Below are 25,706 nucleotides of genomic sequence, written 5' to 3'. Positions count from 1 at the left end.
TGATCTGATGATCTACATTCGCACCAGATACAAGAATCACATCTATGGTCCTGAATTCAGAGACAAATTCGAGAATGGCGGCTTTCCTCAGCATGTAGATCTACCTAGGCTGGACAGGGGCAAACAGGGCGGCGCCTTCTGGAGCGCGTTCATGCCGTGCCCTCCAGGAAATGGGACGGACTTCTCGACTGAGCGATATTCTGAAAGTAAGACCCTGTGGTAGTCTTGAACGGCTGTCACCTTGATAGCTAACAAGTTTAGTTGTCCGCCTCACACTTGATCAACTGGATCTATTCCAGCGTCTAGGCCAAAACTATCCCAAGTATTTCTCTCCAGCGAGAAATAGCTCCGAAGCTCTCAACGCCTTCAAAGAAGGTCGCCTCATTTCCCCTGCAGCTATTGAGGGACTCCATCAAATTGGCAACTCCGTATCCACTTTGCGCTTATACCACCAACTGGGCGTTCGTTACGCGACTTTAACCTGGAACTGCCATAACAAGTATGCAGATGCCGCTCTGGAATCAGGCCCCAATTTCGAGGCTATCGTCGCAAAACCATACTGGCACGGCCTCAGTCCTGCAGGTCGTGATCTTGTGAAAGAGATGAACCGGATGGGCATGCTCGTCGACCTCTCGCACGTCAGTAAAGACACCATGAAAGATGTCTTGGTCGGCAACGGTACTGGAGATTGGGAAGGCAGCTTGGCACCCCCGATCTTCAGTCACAGCTCTGCTTATTCCATATGCCCGCATCCTCGCAACGTACCAGACGACATTCTGCAATATGTGAAGGAGAGAAACTCTGTCGTGATGGTGAACTTCAGTCCGGGGTTTATATCGTGTGTGCCGGGAGACTCACCGTCCGAGCTGCCAAAGCTGTATCCTGCCAATGCCACCCTGAACCAGGTCGTCCGTCACATCAGACACATTGGGGAGCTCATCGGTTACGACCACGTTGGCATTGGGACGGACTATGATGGGATTGACTCAACACCGGTTGGCTTGGAGGATGTCTCGAAATTCCCCGATCTTGTCACAGAGCTGCTCCGCCAGGGCGTAAGCGATGAAGACGCTGGAAAGATTGTCGGCCGCAATCTCCTCAGAGTTTGGAAAGAAGCAGACGAAGTAGCTGCGAGACTTCAGAAAGAATTGCTCCCTCTTGAGGACGATATACAGAACCCTTGGGAATAGGCAACGGCAGGTCTGCGAAGGGCAACCCAGTAGGAAGTTGAGACAGAGCGCTAGCACCCTCCAAAACTCCGCGATACGGATGCGAATTCCTTATCAGTGGTCCCGCTGCCAGTCTTGTCAACTGCAATTAGACACTGCCATCTGGACAACTGTTGCAAGGCGAGGGCAACTCTGTCGCCAGAAGCAGCTGGGGGTTTACTCTTCGCTACGCAATGATTCTACGATTTCCCTGTACAAGATCAGGAGAGCAAAGTGGTGGGTTTCACCTGGATACAGATTTCCAAGAGGGGCTTCCTCCAGCCTATACAGAACTTACTATGGTTCTTTAACTACGCAAGGTCCGAAAATGGGCTATCTAGAGATGTATACGGTAGACTAAGTGCTCAGCGGCGTACAGAGTATGTGTCCATATCTCGACATTGGGTTGAAACCGGTCCCCCCATGAGAGTTGAGCACGCAGAACAACTATAGACGGTTAGAGCACTATTTTCAAGAGTGTGATAGCACATGCTTCGCGCCTCATTCTTACTCTCCTAGCCAATGTCCTAGCTCAGCTTTGTGTGGACAGCTCTTCCACCAATCTGTGGGGTATCCAAGAGCTACCCCTCATGCGGCTCTACCTGACCTCACCTCCCCATAATACAAACAAAACCTAAGAAAAGTCGCAGAGAAGCAAGCAACTTCGAGAATGGACGAGCAGAAGCTCAACAGGACCATCGCCATCTTTGGCTGCGGCGAAGTCGGGGCAACTCTAGCGTACACGCTTGTCCTCAACCCCATCTGCAACGAAGTCATACTGGTAGATCCCAAGACGGACCTGCTGGAGGCACAGGTAAGGGACCTCAACGATGCGACGTTTCGGGGCAACAATGGCACGCGGGTGAGGGCTGGGACGCCGCGGGATGCTGCACAGGCGGATATCATAGTGATCACTGCTGGGGCGAAGCAGAAGCCTGGTACGTTTTCCTTGAGTTTCTGATCAGTTATCGATCACTTCAAGATTATATTCACTCTTCTGCGGGAATTTCCCTTACTCTGAGTTGTCCATATTTTCCCTTTCTTACCTATGTCTCACATTTCACAGGGGAATCCCGCCTCTCGCTCCTCTCACGCAACCTCAACATTCTCCGCACCATCTTCTCTGCCATGCAGCCCATCAACCCGCATGCGATTGCTCTTCTCGTGGCCAATCCCGTCGACATCCTCACGTACTTTGCGCGCAAGCTGTCTGGGCTGCCGGAGTCGCAGGTGCTGGGCACAGGCACGACCTTGGATTCAGCAAGGCTGAGAGGCGTGCTGGCGCAGAGGGCCGAAGTAGCGCCTAACAGTATCGATGCATATGTGCTGGGCGAGCATGGGGATAGCCAGTTTGTAAGTCAGATCCAGCCCATCATTCTTCTCACTGTTAATCACGTGCAGATCGCGTGGTCGAGCATCACCATCGGCACGACGCCGCTCGAACAAGCCCTTCCCGAGGGCCACTTCACTCCCAATTTCAAGCAGGAGATAGCGGAGCACACGCGGGGGGCGGCGGCGGCCATCATCGCGTCCAAGGGCTGCACCGCCTACGGCATCGGCAACATCGCCGCCAGCATCTGCAAGTACATCCTCTACGACGTACGCTGCGTGCGGCCGCTGTCGTACTACCAGCCGGACCTGGAGTGCTGTTTGAGCATGCCGGCGGTGATTGGGAGGAAGGGGATTGTGCGGGCGATGCCGATGCGGTTGGATGAGGGGGAGCGGAGGGAGTTGGAGGCTTGTGCGGGGCATTTGAGGGGGGTGATTGACGGGGTGGAGATGGAGTTGAAGGCGAAGGTGGAGTTGCAGAGTGCGTTGGAGAAGGAAACGGTTCGCGGGGGTGATGGGTCGGGGAGTTAGTGGTGATGAGAGCAGATGCGGTCAGGAATGAAGGCAGACCCTTTAACACAGGGCTGAGGACATCAGATGTCTAAGTGATAAAAGCTTATTACATCTATCAGAAATCTCCACTATGACATACACATTTCCACTTTCCACTCTTTGATCAAACCCACTCCTTTCTCTTCCACCTGCCACCTCATCCTTGTTTAGACCACCGTCTCGACCCATGTTCTTTCCCGACGGAATGCCTTTCACACCTCGTCCCTACCATCATACCTGTATCCCAAATGACACGCTCAGGGCGCACACCCCGCCCTTCGCCAGACGCGGGGCAGCAAGGGCATGCCGCTACTAACCGGACGCCGATCGGGAACCAGCGTTTCCTTCACCTTTCCATCGTAGATCATGTAGCCGCAAGTGTTGCATCACGATTCACGCTCAAAGGGATGTAGCCAGGTTAACGGAAAACGTTGTCCGCCGGGTAGCAAGACCATGCGAGCCTTGTGCGTCACATTGCACCCTATACGCTACTTTGGCCGAGTCGACATCGCTAGCTTTCCCGAGCGATTATTGCAAGAGTTGCCTGAAGGAGGTATCTATAGGGTAATGGGAGCTATCTATGGGGTAATCGATTGTAGTCCCGGGACCCAACTTGTTTCCGGCGGAGAGCCTTTTGAGTCTTGAAAGGGGTGCGCTAATAAGAGGAAGTTTAGGGTAATCCTACGACCGATTGCGGACTGGCGGGGCTGCAGCAGTGACAATGTCGAAGTAAGACGGCTGCTAGTTGCTGATATAATATGTCGAAGGGCGTGTATACATATGTATTAGGAATCCGCAGGTGCAAGGGACCTTGTTGTGGATCCATCGCCACTTCTTATTATTTCCGTCCGAAAATCTTTCGAGGAGATAAGCGTTCGTCGACGGAACTTCGATTCTTCATCAACACCACAATCGTTTATTTTCTTATTGAAGCCAGAGAAGACTCTCAGGCGCCATTGGTTTGTAAAGGGTATCATTCTTCAACAATTACAACATGACGTTTAAGGAATTTGAGGTGCCCAAGCGCGAGGGCGAAAAGAGTAAGAAAGCCTGGGTGGAGACGCCGTTGAGGGAGTCGTATGCGCTTTCGCAGGCTGCGGGATGGTGAGATCTTGACCTTTCCGCTTGACATCTCTTTTCTTCCTGCTCGGTCCCTTCTTCCAAGTCTCCTAGAACTTGTCTTTTCTCCAGTTCCAAGACCACTTATTGTCTCGTCCTTCATTTCGAAAAACTTCTCTCCACGTCTCCAAAGCAGCTCCCATCACACCCATATCTCTCCACAATTAGAAGCCACAATACCAAAACCACAATCCTAACTCGCAGAAGCAGAGTCTTCCTCAAACTCGAAAATCTCCAACCCTCGGGCTCCTTCAAATCCCGGTACATATCCCCCTCTCCCTATTCTCACCCCCCATCTCTAACACCTTCCCCCCTCCTCCCCACAGAGGAATAGGCCACTACATCCAATGCCGCCTCCAAGACCTCGCCTCCTCACCCTCTCCCTCTTCCGAGAAACCCCAACCGCACATCTTCTCCTCGAGCGGCGGCAACGCGGGCCTCGCCGCCGTGCACGCCTCGCGCACCTTCGGCCTGCCCTGCACCGTCGTGGTCCCTTTGTCAACGAAGCCGCTCATGATTGCGAAGCTCAAGGCGGCGGGCGCGCACGAGGTGATTCAGCGGGGCGAGACGTGGCAGGACGCGGATGCGTTTTTGAGGAACGAGGTCATGAAGAAGGTAAGTGATATATATTCACTATTTACACCCACTCGTTGCCATCTCCATGGGGCGCGTTTTTCACCACGCTTTATATTCTATCGTGAAGACTAACATAAGGGTTCTTTTTATTCTATTAGGCCGGCCCCTCAGCCATCTACGCCCCTCCCTTCGACCACCCAGACGTCTGGACGGGCCACTCGACTCTGATCCCCGAAATCCTATCTCAACTCCCCGACGACTCTCCCCCAGACGTCATCATCTGCAGCGTTGGCGGCGGGGGGCTCTTCAACGGCATCATGCAAGGCCTAGACACGTGGCTCCCCGTCTTCTACCCGGACCGATATTCCCGTAAGAACGGCAACGAGGCAAACGACACCGACATGAGCACCCCCTCCAACGGCACCACCCACGGCTCACCCTCCCCCTCCCCGTCCCCCTACCCCTACCCCACCGTCCTAGCCGTAGAAACCCACGGCGCCCACTCCCTCGCCGCCTCCCTCTCCGCCCGCACCCTCATCTCCCTCCCCACCATAACCTCAGCCGCAACCTCCCTCGGCGCCCGCCGCGTCACTCCGCAAACCCTCGAGTACGCTCTCCGCTCCCACGTCAAGTCCGTCGTGCTGTCCGACGCCGAGGCCGCCAGGGCATGCTGGCGCCTCGCCGACGACGAGCGCCTCATGGTCGAGTTGGCGTGCGGCGTCAATGTCGCGCTGTGCTATGATGTGGGGCGGTTGGAGGGGGCGTTGGGGAGGAAGGTGAGGAGAGAGGATAAGGTCGTTGTTGTGCTTTGTGGGGGGAGTGCGGTTACGGTGGAGATGTTGGAGGGGTGGAGGAGGGAGTTTGGGAAGGAAATAGTTGGGGTGGATGGATTGGTGGGGGATGGGGTTAGGAATGGGGAGGCGGTGCCGAGTGAGGTTACGATGCCGTGAGGGAGGGCAAGGAGATGAGTGGTGTTGTGGTTAGGAACGATGGGTGTTTGGAGTCTATAGATTCAGAGACGCGGAAGTAGTAATGATCGAAGAAATGTTTTCACTCCATCACACATGAATGAATGGTGGCGTTATGGTATCAAAAATATCAACCATATCCTATATAATACCCGCCCTTAGAAAAATAATCCAACCCAAAACCGGCCGCCATAAACCCAACCAAAACGCCATCCGGGTATCGTTTCGACCGTAGTGTGGTAATGTCATGCCTCAACTAAATACTCGCACGCCTCCCTCGAACCCAATCCTACGGCGTCTCACCCCGTAGCAGCGCACCACTACGCCACAACCAACTCCTTCTGCCGATACGTCCAGTACGGCTTCCGGACGGGATCGAACTCGGCGAGGGCCTCGAGCGTGCTCCTTGCCTCGTCGACCTTGTTCTGCTCGGCGTAGATTTCCAGCTGGGCCTCCAGGGCGTGCAGGCTTCGCGGAGGGCTCACGTCGTTGTACTCGTTGGCGAAGCCGGCGATGGTGGAGATGGGGAGGTGGGCGTGGCGGAGGACGGCGCGGAGGTAGTCCCATGCGGATTGCGATTGGGGGGCTTGTCGGATGGCTTGTTTGGCGTATCTGCTCTTCGTCAGCGTCTTTTGTCTTTCCGGCAAGATCGCAAATTCATCACAACAAGGAGAGGATGATCTCGGAAACGTACTCAATCTCCCTCTGCACAAGCTCCTTCTCCTTCTCCTTCTCCTCTTCCTCTTTCCCCTCCTCCTCCCCTTCCCCAGCCTGACCCTTCTTCCTCCCCCCAAAAAGCACAAAAAACCGATGATTCCACGCACTATTATTCCTCACATCCCTGCCAATCATCTCCTCCGCAAACGCCACCTCCCCCACATCGCGCCACAGCCCGAACCGCTCCACCATCCACTGCCGATAGCTCCAGACGTGGTAATTCTTGGCGTCCTGGTCCAGCATCTGGGCGATGAAGTCCGCTTCGCCCTCGCACGAGTCCCTGCGGTCGACAATGGCCTGCCGGTGGTTCCAGATTTGGTAGTTTTTCAGGTGCGACAGGGCGATGGGGTTGAGCCAGCGGAGCTCGTCCGAGGGCGGGATGGAGAGGTGCTCGAGGGTGCGCGCGCGGTAGAGCCTGGAACGAGTACGTTTGTTAGATTCATGTTCAAAGCCATAGCAAGTAAATGCATACCAAACGGTATAATGCGCAGGATTGATGCCAATGACGTGCTCCGTCAGCGCCAGGACGCGCTCGCTGTGCTCGTTGCGCGCCATGACGGCCCGCAGGTACCCCATGGCCTCGCTGTACTCCGCCGTGTACGCGATCGCTACGAGCGGGTGTCCCGTGTCGTCCTGCGGTATGGGCTCAATGTCCGCCCACGCCGGGTCGTCGTGGTAGAACTTCGTCATGGTCGTCGTCGTCGTCGCCGCCGCAGCGAAGAAGACAGCGAAAAGTTGTTTTTAAAAAAGGAATGTGCCGACTACTCGGTGGTGGAGGAATAATGTTGGAGGGGAGAGCGGTGACCTAGCTAGCTATATGCAATTGTGAATGGCGTAGGTCTTGGCGGGTCTAGTCCTGTTTCGCTGGTCGAAGGTATAATGCTAAGAACAATAACTACTAAAGAATACGCGGTACTCTGGATTGAAAATCGGCAGATTGCATATATGAAAGGCGAACGAGTTGGATAGATCCATGCAAGTGTTGCTCCTAGGAGTACACCCTCGTGCCTGTCACAAAGGGGGTTTGCACCATCGGTTGATCTATGGTAGCAGCTAAACTCCACCCAACTCACACAAATCCCTTGACAGACCCCGACGCCTAGACGCCGCTCACCGCCCGCATGCTCCCCCTTTCCATTTGTGACGGTAGACATCTCGAACCTGTTGAAGCCCCATGACTGCTCCCTAGCTCCACCTTCGCAAGGAGCACATCCAATCATTAAAATACATATACAATTCAATACAGGTGTGGCTTCATGGAATTGCACAGTGACGAAGGAATTCCTGACTTCATCTCATTCATGTCGTGCCCTTTCATTCAGGGACGTGTCTGCATAGAAGCGCCAGCAGTACCGGGAGTCCCAGGGCCACCAACGGGACTACCAACACCAGCGGGATTACCAACCCCTGTGGCACCACCTAGGCCCGCTGGACCAGTACCACCAGCGCCCGGACTCTGCATTCCTCCTCCTTGCGGGTTCTGGGGTGTTGCGCTTCGGCTGGCTGGACGACCATTCATGGCGGGACTCCCAACCTGTTGTCTCTGGCTCATCATGCGCTGCTGGAGCTGTTGTTGGTAGCTTTGAACCGGGTTCGGTGATGGCGAATTCTGCATGTTCGGGTTTTGCAGATAGACATTGTTCCCAATTTGTGGCGACGAGGCAAGATTGGAAGCAGCTCCCGCCGCTGCGTTCATGGCCTGCACGCGTTGCTTAGCCATGAATCTATGAAGATGCTCTGAAGCAGCTCGTTGCACCTGCTCAGGAGGCCAATCCGGGTTCTGCGCCTTGAGCGTGTTTTGGATCTGGATAAGTTGCGGTATGTGCGGACGGCCAGGGCTTTGCATCTGCGAGCCTACCTGGTTCATCCGCGGCGAGCCCGCGTTGTTCGATACGCCATTCATCGACGCATTCATGTTGCCGTTCACGCCCTGGTTAGCCATGGAAGCCATCATGTTTGCGCTGTGCATCCCATTGCCCATATTCATATTCGCCGCCAGGTTATTAGCCATGTTCAGCTGTTGTTGTTGGAGCTGGAACTGGTGTTGGTTGTTCACGGGGAACTGGCCGCGTTGCATCGCGATCCGCATCTGGTCTGGAGGTCCCATCCGCTGGTTATTCTGCATCGAGGCATGCATTTGCGCCTGGGGCACGCCTGCATTGTTCATTGGCATTCCATTCATGCTTGGGTTGGGGAAGTTTGCTGCCATGCCTTGCTGTCCAGGAAGCGGCCGAGGAGTCATGTTGGCGCTGGCTGCCGTAAGGCCTGCATGCTGGGCTGCCATGGCCATCTGAGCTTGCTGAGCCATCTGAGCATTACCCATAGGAGTGCCATTCCGTTGTGTCGCCATCATTGCGTTCACCGCCCCAGGCTGGCCGGGCATATTGGCCAGATTAGCACGTGCAGCTTGAGCCTTCGTCAAGTCAGCAGCTAGATTACATTGCATCGTCTTCTTGACAAACGTACCTTCATCTGCAGAATCTGCTGGTTCCGCTTCTCCTCCTTCTCCCACTTCAGTCTGCTTATTTCCTGGGGCGTGTGAACAGTGGTCTTTACTTGTGCAGGCTCAGCTGCTCTCCTTAGAGCGGCGGCTTTTGCGGCTGTACTTCTGTCAGCTTCTGAACCATTCGGGAAATCCTTCTCGTCCTTACCGTCGGCTTGCTTCTGGGCCATCTGCTCACGCCTCTTGGCCAATTTCTTCATGCCATCAATGATAGCGAGGTACCGGTTGTCTCTTCTCCGCTCCACCCTAATGGGCTGGTTGGTCCGCCTGCGTACCTGTGCGGCCAAATTCTGCCCTTGCTGGCCTTGTTGCTGCAGTAACTGCTGCTGGGCTTGATGTTGCGCCAAGACGGTCCGCTGCGCTTGCTCCAGACGGTTTTGGTACGTCCTGAAATACGGGGTCTTAGCCATGTCTCCGGGTAGTCCTTCCAACTGAACCCAACGCTCGAAACACTCCCAAGGCGTCCGACGACAGGCGCCGGAAACGAACATGGATGGCGACGAAAGCTGCTGTGCCACCAAAGACCAGTTGAACGTATAATCCCTCACCAGACCACGCAACTTCTGGTCCTCTTCCCACAACCATTGCGACGAGGTACGATTCTCGAAGAAGCTAACAGAGGGCATCTGGAACTCGGTCGGGGGCTTGAACTGGTGCGCGGCGTGAAGTCGGTCTCGAATGTGCTTGTTATCAGGGTTGAACAATGCCACATCGGTCATCTCTGGAGGCAAATCATTGCGATGGAACAGCCTTCTACCAGGGGTAGATGGCATGGAATGCTCCGCAGAAGTACCTGCTCTGCTAGGCGGACTCGAGGGCTCATCCTCCGAATCGTACTCGTATCGGCTTCGCTTCCTTGGCGGACCTCTTATCTTGGACACTAGTTTTCCGGTGATGAACTTCGATACTGGAAGGATGGGTGGATCGCAAAACGAAACCGGCGTGACGTCGTTGCCAGCTTCGAGGTTTGGCTCGTACATCGGTAGCTCCATAAGCATCGAATCGCTCGCCGGCGTTCGATCGATTTTCATCACCACGTCGTCGGAGCCTAGTGAGAATAAACCAGCAGGGGCGTTGGAGATGACCTTGGCAAGCAGTTCTTCATCATCAGCAAATGACTCACTCTCAGTCTCGTTTGCTCCCGAATGGACCAGGTCAGGGGTTGGCGCATCGTTCATATCCGTGTCTGAGTTTGATCTTTCGGACGGGTTCGGAACACGCGCCCTGATACGCAAAGAAGCACGGTCTTCAGCACTGCTATTCACATACTCAGCGCACCAGTGGGCAAACGTGGCAGCCAGCGATCTCTTCCACTTGCGTTCCTCTTTGAAATCCGTCTGCATCCATTTCATCTCCCTGAGCAGATGATCTAGGTGCGACGTGGGGCGGGGAGGCTCGGCGGACTTCTGCATCTGACGCAAGGACCAGCGATTCGCATTTTGCAATTGATACACCCTCTTCAGGATCTTGTAATCCGAGGACTCACGCAACATGGCCAGAACACCCGCAGTCGAAACCGTTTTGCTGGCCGACGCAACAAGCTCGACAAGGGTGCGTGAACGCGGGGGGTTTTGCGCCTGATACTTGAATAGCGAGTAGAGGTAGTCTCGACTCGGGTCATCGGTGGCACCCTGAAGAGCTGCATATTCGGCGTTGTGCAGCTGGAGAGCTTTCATGGACTTCTGGGGATCCGGTTTCGCGAAGACTACCGTGGAGATCTCTTTACGCTTCTTCTTCCGGGGTCGTGACCGAGACGGACTCTCCGAGGGGGCTGATAGCCTACTGGATCCGGGCGTAAGCATGGGCTTCCGTGTTGTTGTTTCTTCCCCCATCGCGGTGTTCGGTTCTGGAACAGATGGCTCCTGTGGTCCTTCCTTGGAAATGTGTTCTTGCGGCGCATATTCAGGCTTCGACGAGGTGACGCCATCCTCCTGAGATGGTAACGCCGCATCGCCCATTTCAACGTCCACATCTGCAGGTGGAGTTGGATGATCCGTCCTCGTGGAGATTGGCACTCGTTCTCTGCCAGTTTCCTGTTCCAAAGGTGAAGTCTCCGCCGCAACGGTAGCGGGCGTAGGCAACGAATCCGTAGACGGCCCCTGTGGGGCCCTATCTTCGGAGGCGTCAGGGGCCTCCGTCGACACTTGGTCTACGACCTCTTCCGCATGCTCGGTCAGAGAATGAGGCAGTCCCGCAGAGTCGTCCAAGCGTGACTTTCCATCTCTGGCAAGTCGAATTGCTTCTTCCTGCTGCAACTGACGCTCCACCTCGGGCGTAATCGACCTGTCCCCCCTTGCTCGCTCTCTGGCTTCCTGCATCTCCTTCTGCAAGGCACGCTCGTGCTCTTCCTTGGCCTGTCGAGCCGCCGGATCCAATTCCATGGCATCAGTGCGATCCTTGAAGGATTCCCTATCCGGGCTGGTATCTGGGGAATGCTGAGCAGCATGAGGGGTGGCCTGCGAATAGGGCCCAACTGTGGACGATGGCGACGAAACGACATCTGCGTGTGCGTTCGTGGTAGGGATCGTGAGCTTCTCCTTCCTCCTCTCGTCTTGCTCTCTTGCCTGCGCCAGGTGCTTCTCCGTCTCTTTCAACCGGGCTTCCTGCACGTCCTGCGGTGGCAAATGGACAACATTGGCCGGCCTCGCTAATCCAGCTTCTTTCAACAAATGTTGCTCGGCTAGCGCATCATTGTCTTCAGCTGACGGCGGTACCACCAACTTAGGATCAGCGGATGGGCCATCGGGAGACACCTCTACTTCGGCGGCCTTTGCGGTGGATTGAGACGCCTGGGAGAGAGAAGCACCGACAGCGGGTGACGGGAGCGGGACATCCGTAACGGGTCGCCCTTCCAGGTGGGAGCGCGAAGCTTCCGGTTCGGCCTCTTCTGGGCGGATCGGTGAAGATTCCGATGGTGCGGCAGGAACAGGTGTCGCATCCTGGTGGACTCCAGTTGGGAAGACAACAGGAGATGATGGATTTGCCACGGACGGCGAGGCGGAAGCAGCTCTTAGTTGGTCCTCCAGGCTAACGGGCACATGAACGGAAGGTGGTGGTAGAGACTTGGAGATGGGTGACGAAACATGGTGTTTTGCAGGCGACTGAAAAGGCAGAGTCGAAGGTAAAGCAGGTTGAACAGTGGGGTATGGTAGAGTGGACTCGTCAAAGCGCAGCCCTCTGTGCGGGTTTAGCGTGTGTGGTTGAGGGAGGGGATGTGCTTGGACATGGCAGGAAATAGACCAGAATACACATCAGAGAATACAACCAGAAAGTAAAACCATACCTAGAAACATCATTCGCATCCAAGAAGCTCCTCTCAGGCGTCCCCGGCTCCTCACTACAGGACCACTCGCCGGGCTGGGGCGGCAACCCGCGCGCTACCAGCACATTGACGCAGTACAGCTCGCGCAACTTGCGCTTGCGCGAGAGATCGCAGGCCCTGCAACCCCCAGCGTTAGCAAAACGAACAGCCACAGAACAAAACCACAACGCAACAACGCAACCACGCGCATAAAACAAAATCGGAGCGATTTTTCGGTGTCGCATCGCTCGGCGCTTTCGAAAGAGACGCGATGCACGAATTTTGGACGAGGGTGAGGGTGAAGGAGAGTAACTTACGCGATCTCGTTCTTTTTCTCCCGTATGTACGCATCACGAAGGACGTCGAGGGACATAAGAAGAAGGGGATGCAGCGGCCGACATCCGTTGTCCACGAGTGTCGCCGTGGGTGATGGGGATGGGGATGGCGATGGAGATGGGGATGGGAAATGGTTGATGGGGGTTGTTGGGTGGAAGTCGCTTTTGCTGGGGGGGAAGGGGATCACGGCGCCCCGTAATGGGCAGGCAGGCAGCGGAAGGCGAGTGAGAGTGAGTTGCTTGTTGTTTGGGACAAGGCAGGCGCGACCGGTGGGCGACTGCCTTCGGAATGGGAGGAGGCGTTGACCGCCTTGGCCGGGGCAATAGGCGCTAGGCTATTTGCGACTGCGCTAGTCCTTTTATGGAAAGAAACTCTCGGCTAACTGATTTTCTGCCCCGTCATGTCTCTGGTGCTGAAAGTTATCAGAGAAAAAGTTCAGCACAACAAGATCCAGAGAGAGGAGAAGGAAATATCAACAAGAGCACCATGTCAAAAAGGAAGAGAGATACGGCAGACCACGCCGACGGGGTAGCCAACCGTGGCAAGAAGACCAAGGCGAAAGAGCAGGACCGGAAGGGGACGAGTAAAGACACGCCTTCGATATCCCAAGTCTCAACACCGAACCCTTCATCAAAGAGCAAGGAAATCTCAGCGCAACAACAGAGTCACGGCAATCCCTGGGCCGCCGAAACCACAACCCTCCAAATCGTCACGGGCTCCTACGAGCGCGTCCTCCACGGTTTCACGGCCACGATCCCACAAACCGCCCTCCAGGGCACGGGACCCGCACATGATACCCCCAAGGAGTCCCCCCTCTCCTTCACAGACACCTTCCTGTTCGCCGCCCACACCTCTTCAATCCGGTGCCTCGCCCTCTCCCCCCCACCCCCCTCGGACCCCAACGGCCGCCTCCTCCTCGCCACCGGCGGCACCGACGAGCGCATCAACATCTACTCTCTCTCCCTATGCCCGCCTCCCCCCTCCAAATCCACCTCCACCTCCTCAACCGCCAAGCTCCCTCTCCTCCCCCCCACCCTCCTCCTCAACCCCTCCGTCAGCGAAAACGCAAAAAACAAGGAACTCGGCTCCCTCCTACACCACACAGGCCCCATCACCACCCTCTCCTTCCCGACCCGCACCAAACTCCTCTCCTCCTCGTCCGACTCCACCATCGCCATCACCCGCACCCGGGACTGGGAACCCCTCTCCGTCATCCGCGCGCCCGTCCCGAAACCCCAGGGTCGCCCGAGCGGCGACACGGCGGCCCCCGGGGAGGTGCCTAGCGGTATTAATGATTTCGCCGTCCACCCGAGTAATAAGCTCATGCTTAGCGTGTCCAAGGGGGAGAAGTGTATGCGGTTGTGGAATCTGGTTACTGGAAAAAAGGCGGGGGTGTTGCAGTTTGGGCGCGAGGTGTTGGGGGCGGCGGGGGAGGGGAGGTTTGCGAGTGGGGAGGGGAGGAAGGTCGTTTGGGATCCTGCGGGGGAGGAATTCGCTGCCGGGTTCGAGAGGGGTGTCGTGGTGTTTGGCATCGATTGTCGGGTTAGGGGTGCGGTGGTGCCCGTGCCGAGGACAAAGGTGTGTCAGATGAGGTATCTTCCTGGCACTGCTGCTGCTGGTGGTGATGACAATCAAAAGGAGGAGGACGGGGAAGAGGGAGGTAGTATCCTCGTCGTGTCGACCGAGGATGGGAGAGTCATGTTTTACAACACTGGCGTCCACGACGACCTACCGACCACGCAAAACACCCCAGGGAAAGAAGACACCGCAGCAAAACCATGCAAACTCATCGCCCAACTCGGTGGGCCCGCCGCAGGCATCTCGGGCCGCATCAAGGACTTTGAAATCCTGCCCATCCCCCAATCTACAGGATCTACAGACGCTCACGCCAACAATGTCGAGCCGGCATATCTCGTCGTGACGGGGAGTAGTGATGGGTCGGTACGGTTTTGGTACGTTTCTGCTGAGGAGGTTAAGGGATCTGGTCGGGATCGCGGTCTGGCGCGGACTGAGAAGGAGAAGGCCGGGGAGGAGAAGGAGAAGCAACAGGAGAAAGAGAAAGAGCAACAGCAACAGGCAGGAAAGGACTTTACGGCAAACCAAGTCGGGAGGTTAATCGGCACGTACAGCACGGGGACGCGGATTACGTGCCTGAAAGCGTTTGTTATGACGGGGAAAGCGGAGGAAGCTGTAGATGAAGACGCTGGAGAGGAGGGGAGTGGCAGTGGGAGTGCATCCAGCAGTGACGAAGAGGAAGAGGTAGAAGTGGAGCAGGAGCAGGCGTAGAAGGCATGTAAGCAGTCAGCCGTTGTGAGTGAGATGTTTGTAATTCTCCATAGATATTTTGAGTTGATACCTATCTATGTACCTTCTTTCCCTTTCCCTTTCTTTTCCCTTTCCTTTCCTTCAAATGTTCACCATGCCTTCCTTACCTCCTCTTGCATACGAAAAGCGCAGAGAGCGCATACATCAATGCACACAAATACAAGTGCAAGAATAAACCGAGCCGGAGGAAACCAGCGACCATCACGGGAAAAACGAAAGAAGAAGACGCGAAAATCCCGACTGCCTCACCAATTTGGACGTAAACCCCTCCTTTTTCCTGGTAATATTCCCACCCACCACCCGAATTGTTGAAAAAGGTATCTATCCTACACCAACCCAGACCCTCACTGGTACGAAAAGAGGAATGCTTAAAGCGTCCCAGCTCCAAGTAGAGCAAGCTCAAGTGAGAAACGTGAAGAAGAAGAAAAAGAAGAAGCACCAGAAAAGGGACGATGGATATCTCAATTAACCCTCCTTCCTCCACCTTCCTCCACCTCCTGCTCCCTCCACGCCGTTTTTCCTGATTTCTCTTTTCCCCTCCCATTTCCATGCAGTAGCCATAACAAGAGCTACGGACAATACGCCATACGCAATACCAGACCCAGCAGCACGATGCAAGCGGACCCGCGACCCGACCAAGACCAATCGCCAGAACCACCGCGCCTAATTCAAAAACCCCTTACACCCCACACTCCCACAGAGACAAGGGATCCGATCCGTCGCGTCCATCTCCCGCTCAAACTTGTAGTCGTACGTGAGTTCCTCATCTACACTCAGGTTAGCCCCATGGTAAACTAGAAAAAGGGTATAAAACAAAAGAAAAAAGGAGGGAAAAGAAAGAAGAGAGAAGAGAACGTACCCTGCCCAATATCCCTCAACGCATAAATCACAATCCTCTTCGTCCCATCCACCCGGATAATCTTGGCCGTGCAATTCGGCGTGCAGCTATGATTGATGAACCGCGCGATGCCCCCCATCTTGGTCGCATCAATCACCGTATCCTCGTCGATGCGGAACAGGTAGCTCGACCCCACCCCTTGCATGTCGTACTTGGCCTCGCGCAGGTCCGCCACGCGCTGCCGCACCTTTTCGCCCACGTACTCGATGATCATGTCGTTGGCCGCAATGTTCTCCTGCGCGTAGAGGCCCCAGTTGTGGATCGCCGACCGGTCAAACTTGACGAGCTTCTTGCGCTTCTTAAGCTGGTTGAAGCGGATCGCGTCGCCGTCGGCCCCGCCAATCGTCTTGGAGATGTTAATGTCGTTGACCAGGCGCCGGTTGTTGGCCCGGTTCGCGCGCGAGTTGGACGTCGACGTCGTCTTGGAGCCCGTGCTGAACTTGAAGCCTTCCACAACGGCCGTGCCGCGCTCCTCGACCTTGGCCTGCCGCTGCCGTTCCTCGCGCTCCTTCTGCACGCGGATGCGGTGCGGTAGGTACTTTGACTTCTCCGACTCGCGTATCTTCTTGACGCCTTCTGTCCGGGCGCAACCTGTGGGGTTCGGCACATAGTACCCTTGGATCTTGGTCTCCGTCCGAGATACGCCTTCCTCGCCGGGCCGATTGAGATGCTTGATCTGCTTTTGCTTCCATGCCCAAGTATGCGCGTCTCCAATCCTGGCCACAACCTCTGCCATTAATGCCTTGCTCAAAAGTCTGAAGTCCTCGTCGTCCTTGAGCATGTGCTGCCATCCATCAATGTCCATGACGACGCTAGGGTCGTCTTCCACGGTGCGCCGGGGATGCGATGTCGACACTCCCCAATGGACCGAAGCCCGCTCCTCCTCTTCCTCCTCTTGAGGCCCCTCTAGCACTGGCGCAGGCGTGATCTCCTCTTTCAATTCCTCTTCCTCCTCTGGAATCCCCTCCTCTTCTCGTAGCAGCTCGACGACTTCAACCTGCGCGGCCTTGATTTCCTCCTGAAGCTGCTTCTTCGTCTTCTTCTTGGGCTTCGCCGCCTTCTTTTTAGACTTGCCCTCTTCGTCCTCCAGAGCGGGCACAGGAGTGACGACCACCTCAGGCTCGAGTTTGTCTTCGTTTGCTTCCACGCCAAATATCGCATCCGCCTCCTGCTCAATCATACGAAGCCTCCTGAAGCCCTTCAATGCTTTGTCCGCCTTCTTCCAGATCGGCGAAGAACGCGGCAGAATGGCGAGAACCTGCTCCAGCTCCTTCTCAGCCATGTTCTCCGGATCCTTGTGAATCAGGTGGGCAAGCAAACTGCGCGCATGTGAATCGTCCATCATCTCATCGTCGCTGTCTTCACCCCATCCGGCCTCAATACGCCGCCTCTTTGCGCGGTGAGCTCTGCTGGATTCCTCCTCTTCATCATCTGTCGAAGGAGCACGGCTGATCTGTCGACTCTCCTGCTCTTCAGTATCACGCGTGAAGGAACTTCTATTCTCATCATCAGAATCCTCTTTCTCGTCTCGCATGAGCAGCGCGTGATGAAGACCGCGCACATTGCTCCGCTTAGGAGCCGTCGTTTTCCTGCGCTCATCTCCATACACATTAATAGGCCGCACCTGCTTCTTTCCTCGAATGCGATTGGGATCGTAAGGACCAAGGGGCTTGCGGCCGAATTTCCCTGCAAAACCGCTAGGGCGAAGAGGACCGGATACCGCTGCATCAATGCCAGGAACAATGAGACCAGGCAACCGTGCATCATCTTTGCTTTGCGGGTCGGGGATATTCAGTTTCCTCCGTTTTGCCGCATGCCGCTCGGGAGCCATCAGCTTGAGCAATGCAGGGCCTGCGATCCGTGCCTTGACATCGCCCACCAGCTTCTCTTTGAATTCCTGCTTCAGCATTTCAAGTGCGGCCTTGACGGGGTCCAATTCCTCAGCCCTCTGCTTCTTCTCGAACTCCACATCTTCCTCTTCCTCCCTCTTGATCCTCTCCTCTTCGGCTTTTCGCCTGTTCATGGCTGCTACCCGTTCCGGACTGGGACTCCGCTCATAGTCCGGGTCTCCATAGGGTTGGCACTCCATGACCATTGTGTAGGTGAAGAGTGGGAGCCCGTTGCACTCCCTATAGCATTTCACCGTCTCCTCCTCACCCCGCCTGGAATTCTCAAAGGTAATGAAGTAACCCGAACGATCGCATCGTACGGAAGTCCAGTTCCATGCCTTGAGTCGCTTCTGAAGATGTTCAATCGTCGGGCCTAATACCGGAACGGATTCGCAAGTGATGAAAATGTACGGTGTCCGCTTCAACCGTGGTTTTATGGGTTCTGACTCGATGAGATGTGCCAAAGCCGCCTTTTTCCCCATGGGTGGTCCGTTCATGTGTAATATCGGCCGCATTCCAGTCCCCCTCCCAGACGGTCCCTTAGGCACATTCGCAGGTAGATCAGCCAGGTTAGGCGCAGTCGGAGTCGCGGGCGAGGCCGTCTGAGCAGCTTGCGGAAGCTTGGGTTTCAGCTTCTCCTGTTGCGCCCTGCTCTTTTCCACAAACTTGGCGACGAGAGTCTCGCACTTACGGCCTTCGCGATCCGTCTGCACCTTGATTTCGCGCAGGCCAAGCCGCTGATTTGTACCCTCATTTTGCGCTCGCTTAGCCGAATCGGAAGCCTTCACACAAGGAATCTTGCGCGATGGGGGCGTGTCCCGGTATTTGACCAGACATATCCCGAGAGGGCTCCCATTGTCAGGGTGGACCTTATTCTCCACAACCGCGACTTCACCAAAAGAGCTGAAGAATGCGCGGATCTGAGACTCTGGCGTCAATGGATCAAATCCCGTGACCACAACTTGGGTCGCTGGATCGGGGCCGCAGGAGATACGAGGGTCGAAGTTATACGGCTTGAAATTGTACGGCGCAGGTCGAATCTTAAACTTGTGCCTTTGTCCTTGTTTTAGTGGCATGACAAAACCACCGGTGGTGTAACCCGGGAGGGCCAAACGGGGATCGGGAGGGGGAGATGGGTCGCCCTGCAACACAAGTCAAGTCAGCCTTCATGTCGCAGGACGACCACATCTTCGGGTGGGTATATGTGTATGTATGTATCTCACTCACGTACCTTCTCTACTATCTCCTTGTATACGACTTTGCCGCCCTTCTTTTGCGTCGCGTTGAGTTTAGTATCGAGAGCAGGGTCGTAGATGGCGCGGTAGCCCATTCTGCCATTTGTCGGCCGTGAGGATACGGGCGGCTCCGGTGGGGTGTGCGCGGGCGTCATGGTGGTGATGTTCTTCGCAGATGCCGACGGCGCCTTGTCCGAACCAACCCACGCGTGTGTCGAGTCATTCGCAGGCTTTGCGGATCGCGGGCTCGGGGGCTTGCCCGGCGGCGACGAGTCTGTGCTTGTCAATGGTGTAAGGGTGTGTAGAGATGCGCCCTGTCCCACGTACGACATGGTGTCGTGAGTGAGCGGTGTGAGAGGGGTGAAGTGGAGATAACCACTCCTCGCTCGAGGTATGGCCTTTCAACAGAGGACTAGAACGGCGTTCATGGTCTTCTATTGAATGGTATATAGCGTTGCCTTCACCGGTGGAGGATATGATGCACGTGGCGCTAGTGCCGTCGGAGTCGCACCTGGGCAGTCTGCCTATGGGCAAAGTAGACGGGCCCAGTCGAGACGAAGAAAGGAAGCTTATGAGTAGGATCGCTTGTCGAGCGCGTATCGAGGATATTCTCCGAAGTGGTAGGGTGTCTGCTGGGTGGTGCAGTCGCGGAGGCGTGTGACCTAACCTGGCGTCGAGTGCTAGCAGCAGGTCCTAGCAACGCGTCCTCATCTCTGTAGGGAAGAAGTAAGTGGAGAACGCGGACGACGTTGCCGGTACAGGAGATGGCAAGGAAGGACGCGGTCGAGGAAGAACGACACACGCGCGACCCCGGCTTGCTCTGCGCGGGCGTGAACTCGGCCAACGAAGACGATGGCAGCGGAGAGAAAGGGTCCGCTGCGAAAAATCCCCGCAATGAAGGCAGAGAGCCGTGAGAATATGGCGAGAGAGGTGGCGGCGGGTGGTTGTGAGCAGGCAAGTCAATGGAATGAGGTTCGTCTTTGAAGTGAGGATTGGTCTTGGCGCAGTTCTCGTTCCAAGAAAGGGGACAGAGCCGACACTCTTCCTCTTTTCATCAACACCACCTGCATACAACCCAGAGACTGTCCGTCCGATATCAATTCTATACTAACTGAGCAGCAAGCGAAAAGCACGTCTATATCCTCGCCGCATGCCGCGGACCGCCCGCCCTTGCCTCTCTGCAGCTTCCCTTTGCGCTCCGCACCCGCACCTCTCCGCCCCTGCGTCATCTTATCGCCTCATGCTCAGCATCCTCAAAATATAATACGAGTGATGCCCAACGGCCATTCCAGTGTTGCCGGGCCTGTCGCAGGCGTTTACCGTCCATACTATCTTCACGGTCAATTCTGCGACACACATTGGAGGGGGTATTGCTGGCGCTCACGTGAAGCGACATCATACATGTAACTTTGAGGGGGCGCCGAAGATTCAGTGTTGTAGCAGCATATACTCTACGTGTGCAACGCAAAGCGCATGATGCGATAGATCCTGCGTTCCAAGGTGCAATTGAACAATGGCATACTTTTGTGCGAATATCCGGCATGCGCAAGCGTTCCCTCAACGCGCCAGAGTACACCCGACGCTGTCACCTCGCCGCCCTTCAAATAAGCGTCTAGAAAATGGTATATCATACACCCAACCAGATCTACCGCGTACCCGCTTCCCATACCATATCCATCCGAATCCCAATCCTTCCTCCTCGATGAAGAGAGATAAACACCTTACTCCACAAACCTCCCCTCCACCCACCCCCTCCTCTTAACCCCCAACTCAACCGCCGCCCTCCCCCAATCCCCCCCATGGTTATGTCCCTCCGCACCGCTCGCCCCTCCGATGCCCGCCCTCTGCAGCCCCTGCTCCTCACTCAGCACCGTCAGCAGGCCAAAAATGACGGGGACATTGGACTCAAACTGCAGGCGCATGAGGGCGTGACTGACGCTCTCGGCAATGTACTCAAAGTGCATGGTCTCGCCCTTGATGAGCACGCCGATGGCGATGAGGGCGTCGAAGGGGGCGGACGAGGCGGCGGCAGCAGCAGCGGTGGTGGTAGGTTTCTGGGAGGACGACCCGGTGAGGGAGAGGTTGGTTAGGTCCGAGGCGGAGGCCCCGAGGAGGTCGGTCGCGGCGCCCACGATGCCGCTGGAGGAGGAGGACTGCACTTGGGAGGCCGAGTACATTCTGCAGCAGATGGTTTTAGCTAAAACATAAGGTCCTAGAAGGGATCGGTAGACGGGGGCTGCCGTACTGCTTCACTGCCATGGGCAGCTCCCAGCTGCCCGGTACGCTCTGTACAATGATGTTCTCCTCCCTCACGCCCGAGTCCTTGAGCGCCTTGACGGTACCGTCAAGCAGTGCGTCGATGATCTTGGTGTTCCACCGCGCGTGGACAATGCCGATGCGGAGACCGGAGCCTGATTGAAGACGAATTGTCAGCGAGCAGTCGGAACACTGAGAGGAGGAGCTACAGGAATGGCAAATTCAAAACACAAGGAGTCTGGATGCGCTGGAACTCTTCCTTGTATCGCTCAGAAACAAGCAGAGCGGCCCATTAGGATACAGGACGGGATTATGGCGGGAGCTTACCATCATAAGCCTTGGGTGCACCAGGGCCTTTCAGAGTGCCAGTAGCCATTTTCAACAATTATATACTTTCAACAGATTCAATTGCTCAGGTAACGCAATGAAGAAGATCTGGCTGCGTGTGGGAGTGATATGAATACGATTCGGATATTAGACGGATCTGATCGGGAGGGGCAGCTCTCGTTCCTGGCATGCCTCCCCGTCCATCCCTCCCCGCGCCGAGACGCAAGGACCGCTTGCGGCTGTGGCTGGTCTCTGTTTTCAAGCCACAGGGGGAGAGCCATTATTCTGTTAGTCTCACTTCAATAGCCCAAAGAGCGAGTAAGATAAATGTAATCCATCCAATTAAACCAGTGAGTATAACATGCTCGATACATGAGGTAGAGGCCTCCATCCAATCCCCCCAGGCTCATAATGGCCAGCACAAAACAATCCCCCGAGCCATGATGAGATTCTCAAAGTCGTGACAATACCAAACCAAACGATTCCGTCGCTCAGTGTAATTACACCTCTAGTACGCCAGTTCCCCAAGGTGCTTTTACATACTTATCTACTCGACCGTCACCGACTTGGCCAGGTTGCGGGGCATGTCCACATTCAGGCCCTCGCCCACCGCCATCCAGTAGGCCATGAGCTGCAAGGGGATGACGTTGATCAGACCCTGCAGACAGTCCACATTGGCCGGGACCTCGATCTTGTCCGTCTTGTCGGCGGGGAACTCGGGGTCGTCCTTGTGGCAGATGATGATGGGCCGGCCGGAGCGGGCAATGACCTGCTGGTACGCATTAAGCGACTTGTCGAAGATGGCGTCTCTGGTGAGGATCATGACAATGGGGAGGTTCTCATCGACCAGGGCAAGCACGCCATGCTTGAGTTCGCCAGACATGACGGCCTCGCAGTGAAGGTAGGAGATTTCCTTGATCTTGAGGGCACCCTCCAGAGCAGTGGCGTGCTGGGCACCACGTCCAAGGAGCAGCAGCGATTTCTGGTTCTTGAAGCGCTCGCAAAGCTTCTTGATGGGCTGGTCGAGCTTGAGCACCTCCCTGAACTGGTCCGAAATCTTGGTGAGACCCTCCATGATCTCCTCCCTCCTCTTCTGCTTGGAGGCACGGTCCTCGCTCAGAGAAAGCGCGAACATGACCATGCAGACGAACTGGGACGTATACGCCTTGGTGCTAGCAACACCGATTTCGGGTCCAGCGTTGATGTGAACACCGCAGTGCGTCATCAGGGAGATGGAGGAGCCAACGACGTTGACGATACCGACGGTGAGAGCACCGCGCTCCAAGCAGTACCTGAGAGCCTGGAGAGAGTCGGCCGTCTCACCAGACTGGGAGACAAAGACGCACGTGTCGTCACGGAAGACGGGGGCCTTGCGGTCCAAGAAGTCTGATGCGAGCTCAACGGAGATGGGAATCTCCGTCAACTCCTCGAAAATGCCACGGACGGCCATGCACGAGTGGTACGAGGTACCGCACGCAATGAAGATCAACCTGCGGCATCGCCGGATGGTGCTGATGAACTGACGAAGACCACCGAGGGTGACGGTCTTGTTGGCGGCATCCAGGCGCCCACGCATGGCGTTGACAACCGACTCGGGCTGCTCAAAAATCTCCTTCTGCATGAAGTGGTCGAACTTGCCCTTCATGATCTCCTGGAGTTCGATCTCGAGCGTCTCAATGTTGCGCACATCCTTGGACTTGTCGTCCCTCTTGAGCCTATGGATGTTGAGGGAGCCGTCGTGGATGTGAGCGATGTCGTCATCCTCGAGGTACAGGACTTTCTTGGTGTGCTCGACGATGGACGAAGGGTCGGACGAGAGGAAGAATTCGGTGGGAATGGGAAGGCCGTCGTCGGAAAGGAAGGCACGCGACTGGGAGCGGTGAAGAAGCGACTTGTCAGGCGGAGCAAGCAAGGTGTTTGCCTTCTTGAGAGCGACATTCTGGGTCGCCTCCTCGGCGGGAAGAGCAGTCGTCTCGTCGGTGTACTCAACGTCGACGAAATCCGCCTTCATCTTCTTTTCTGTCCGCACACCGATGACGAGGGGAGAGCCCTTGCGGGCCGCAATGATCTCATCGGGGAAGTGTACGGACTTGAGGAGAAGACCGAATGCGCCCTGAAGCTCCTTGATGACGGCCTTGGCCAAGTCAGGGAAGGTCATGTCCGACTTGCGTCTATCATAGAAGTATTTGGCAAGCTTGGCAATCGCCTCTGTGTCCGTCTCGGTCTCGAACTTGAAGCCCTTGGACTCAAGCAGCGTCTTGATCTCCTTGTAGTTGGTGATGATGCCATTGTGGACGACGGCGAATTCCCAATTGGGATCGGACCTGGAAGATACAACAAGTTAGCGCTGCTGCGATTGAAAAAATGGTAGCACGGCGGGTGCAGAGCGGAGGATCGACAGTCGCAGATGTTTCAGAGTGCTGACACCAGTCCGTTGGCGCAGGAACGGAGTGTGACAGAACGTACCTGTGAGGATGGCAGTTGATGCGGGAGGGGGGCCCGTGAGTGGCCCAGCGAGTGTGGGCGATACCGGCGTGGCATTCGAAAACTTTGGACAGGTCGAAGTTCTGCTCCTCGACGAGCTTCCTGAGAGCAGCGACCTTGCCAACCTCCTTCACAGCGTAGACCTCATTCTTCTGGTCACCATCAATGGCGAGACCGGCGGAGTCGTAGCCGCGGTATTCGAGTCGGGAGAGGCCTGTGAGTTAGCGTGTTAGCCAGAGCCGGTACAAGTCGGCGACGAGAGTCGCTCGTTGTCAGGAAAATAACTTGCCATTGAGGAGAGTGTCAAGAATGTACTTCCTGTCCTTCTCGACCAGATAGTTGATGTACCCAAAGATTCCGCTGTGGATGGATTAGCGGACGGGAATGGAATTGTTTCCCCTCACCCCGTCGCTGGAGAGGGTTGAGGGGTAGATTTGGCCGACTTACCACATGGCGAATGAGAGTGTGTAGCGATTGGGAGCAGGGCCGAAGTAGCAGCAGAAGCGATTGCAAGCGGTGGAAAAAGCGAACGGAGGTGGTTATGGGTAGCGGTAGTGGAGAGAGGACGAGGGTGGGTTGTCTTTGGAGTTGGGGGAGTGGAGGGGGAGGAGTGAAGATCGCGGAGTGAGGGGTGGGGGGAGGGAAGCAGGAACGAGGGAAAGACGGTGTGCGGCAAACAGCGGTGTTGATTGTTTGCAGGCGCCTTTATACTGGCTCCTCTGGCTCCAGCAGTGTCTGCCCACTCCGTGCACAGTGCACACCCGCGAGTGTGCAGCCGCCCAGAGTCTCCACACAGTCCACACAAGTCGACAAGTCGACCACAGCTTGAGGCGGTGGGTCCCACGCCCGCCCACGCCCTGGCCTGCCCTCCTCAGCTTGCTGCAAGCCCCGTCTCTGGCGTCGTGGCGGTGGCGCCGCCTAGGACTTCTTTGTGAGAAGTTTCTTGCCGACAAGATCGAAAAGAACATTCCCAGGCCCTCCTCCTCTGCACAAGCACAGTTTGTTTTCCATGATTGTGTAGGAGTCGTGGTTCGGTCTCGTGTTGTTTTGTTGACACTCCTAAATCCCACTATTGTCGTTCTGTTACCCCCTCCTCCCCCTCCATCTCCATCTCCACTATGTACTGTATATCTCCCCAAAATCAAACCTTGGAAGCCCATATACTGGACTCTGTACTGTGTACATCCTCCCCCTTTCATCCATCAATCCCTCACACACTCCGCAACAAAACTCATGTCTCTCCATTTCGTCATCACGCACACACCACAAGTCCCATCGGGCCCCCCTCGGCCAATAATAGACAAAACCTCCTCCGTCGCCCGTTCCTGATCTTCGCCGAGAAAGACGTCCGTCGTCGGGACCTGGAGGCGCAGCAGGAGAAGCAAGCAGAAAATAGAAACAACTAGCGTATCACGACCGATGTAGATCCCTTTTCGACTCGTGGCATGATCCTCCTTTTTCGATATGCTGAAGTCTACCAACGGAGTAGTCTATTTACAAGTACTATTATTGATGATGGAATCAGTAGTGGTATTGCATCGCCTTTTTAGGGAACACAGCCACGACTGCAATAATGCTGCCATCTTTTGACGTGAGGCTCCGGCTAGACCAGGCCAGGCACAATAATGGCTGGTGCCATGGATCGATGGATGCATGGATGCATGGATGCCGCTCTCAGCCGAG

General features: G+C 55.7%; 9 protein-coding genes across 9 annotated transcripts; 4 read left to right on the top strand and 5 right to left on the bottom strand.

Annotated features, from left to right (window-relative positions):
* Positions 1-7: 7 nt before the first annotated feature.
* EI97DRAFT_438457 (uncharacterized protein) lies at positions 8-1,190 on the top strand (the record flags this gene model as incomplete). The annotated part of the gene is made up of 2 exons (XM_033799496.1): positions 8-206; positions 262-1,190. The coding sequence occupies 2 exons, from the start codon at positions 8-10 to the stop codon at positions 1,188-1,190; spliced, it is 1,128 nt and encodes a 375-aa protein (XP_033658590.1).
* A 344-nt stretch (positions 1,191-1,534) lies between these two features.
* Positions 1,535-3,089, top strand: EI97DRAFT_19198 (l-lactate dehydrogenase-like protein). The gene is made up of 3 exons (XM_033793606.1): positions 1,535-2,146; positions 2,275-2,561; positions 2,610-3,089. The coding sequence occupies exons 1-3, from the start codon at positions 1,879-1,881 to the stop codon at positions 3,066-3,068; spliced, it is 1,014 nt and encodes a 337-aa protein (XP_033658589.1). The 5' UTR covers positions 1,535-1,878; the 3' UTR covers positions 3,069-3,089.
* A 733-nt stretch (positions 3,090-3,822) lies between these two features.
* EI97DRAFT_429134 (tryptophan synthase beta subunit-like PLP-dependent enzyme) lies at positions 3,823-5,840 on the top strand. Its single transcript, XM_033797374.1, has 4 exons — positions 3,823-4,193; positions 4,416-4,469; positions 4,535-4,823; positions 4,943-5,840. Exons 1-4 carry the CDS (start codon positions 4,084-4,086, stop codon positions 5,732-5,734), a joined length of 1,245 nt encoding a protein of 414 aa, XP_033658588.1. The 5' UTR covers positions 3,823-4,083; the 3' UTR covers positions 5,735-5,840.
* On the bottom strand, positions 5,838-7,237 carry EI97DRAFT_429133 (farnesyltransferas-like protein). Its single transcript, XM_033797373.1, has 3 exons — positions 6,942-7,237; positions 6,447-6,884; positions 5,838-6,364 (listed from the first exon to the last, which is right to left on the bottom strand). The coding sequence occupies exons 1-3, from the start codon at positions 7,157-7,159 to the stop codon at positions 6,073-6,075; spliced, it is 948 nt and encodes a 315-aa protein (XP_033658587.1). The 5' UTR covers positions 7,160-7,237; the 3' UTR covers positions 5,838-6,072.
* Positions 7,238-7,407: 170 nt separating this feature from the next.
* On the bottom strand, positions 7,408-12,872 carry EI97DRAFT_429132 (uncharacterized protein). Its single transcript, XM_033797372.1, has 5 exons — positions 12,591-12,872; positions 12,256-12,411; positions 9,121-12,149; positions 8,936-9,069; positions 7,408-8,882 (listed from the first exon to the last, which is right to left on the bottom strand). Exons 1-5 carry the CDS (start codon positions 12,644-12,646, stop codon positions 7,788-7,790), a joined length of 4,470 nt encoding a protein of 1,489 aa, XP_033658586.1. The 5' UTR covers positions 12,647-12,872; the 3' UTR covers positions 7,408-7,787.
* Positions 12,873-13,296: 424 nt separating this feature from the next.
* EI97DRAFT_359560 (WD40 repeat-like protein) lies at positions 13,297-14,811 on the top strand (the record flags this gene model as incomplete). Its single annotated transcript, XM_033794938.1, has 3 exons — positions 13,297-14,227; positions 14,270-14,593; positions 14,672-14,811. Coding segments are annotated over 3 exons (1,395 nt in total), but the record flags the coding sequence as incomplete, so codon positions are not given.
* A 786-nt stretch (positions 14,812-15,597) lies between these two features.
* On the bottom strand, positions 15,598-19,288 carry EI97DRAFT_438451 (histone H3-K4 methyltransferase Set1; the record flags this gene model as incomplete). The annotated part of the gene is made up of 3 exons (XM_033799495.1): positions 15,598-15,701; positions 15,794-18,863; positions 18,953-19,288. 3 exons carry the CDS (start codon positions 19,286-19,288, stop codon positions 15,598-15,600), a joined length of 3,510 nt encoding a protein of 1,169 aa, XP_033658584.1.
* Positions 19,289-20,677: 1,389 nt separating this feature from the next.
* EI97DRAFT_463443 (Lumazine synthase) lies at positions 20,678-21,707 on the bottom strand (the record flags this gene model as incomplete). Its single annotated transcript, XM_033801358.1, has 3 exons — positions 21,540-21,707; positions 21,202-21,367; positions 20,678-21,134 (listed from the first exon to the last, which is right to left on the bottom strand). The coding sequence occupies exons 1-3, from the start codon at positions 21,586-21,588 to the stop codon at positions 20,678-20,680; spliced, it is 672 nt and encodes a 223-aa protein (XP_033658583.1). The 5' UTR covers positions 21,589-21,707.
* Positions 21,708-21,863: 156 nt separating this feature from the next.
* On the bottom strand, positions 21,864-24,946 carry EI97DRAFT_429128 (glucosamine-fructose-6-phosphate aminotransferase). Its single transcript, XM_033797371.1, has 4 exons — positions 24,471-24,946; positions 24,313-24,383; positions 24,006-24,237; positions 21,864-23,863 (listed from the first exon to the last, which is right to left on the bottom strand). The coding sequence occupies exons 1-4, from the start codon at positions 24,473-24,475 to the stop codon at positions 22,087-22,089; spliced, it is 2,085 nt and encodes a 694-aa protein (XP_033658582.1). The 5' UTR covers positions 24,476-24,946; the 3' UTR covers positions 21,864-22,086.
* Between the last annotated feature and the right edge of the window lie 760 nt (positions 24,947-25,706).

This window comes from Westerdykella ornata (genome assembly GCF_010094085.1).
Source record: "Westerdykella ornata strain CBS 379.55 unplaced genomic scaffold EI97scaffold_1, whole genome shotgun sequence".
Classification (NCBI taxonomy): Eukaryota; Fungi; Ascomycota; class Dothideomycetes; order Pleosporales; family Sporormiaceae; genus Westerdykella; species Westerdykella ornata.
The sequence above is the reverse complement of the archived record's forward strand: the minus strand, read 5'-3'. Positions and strand labels throughout refer to the sequence as shown.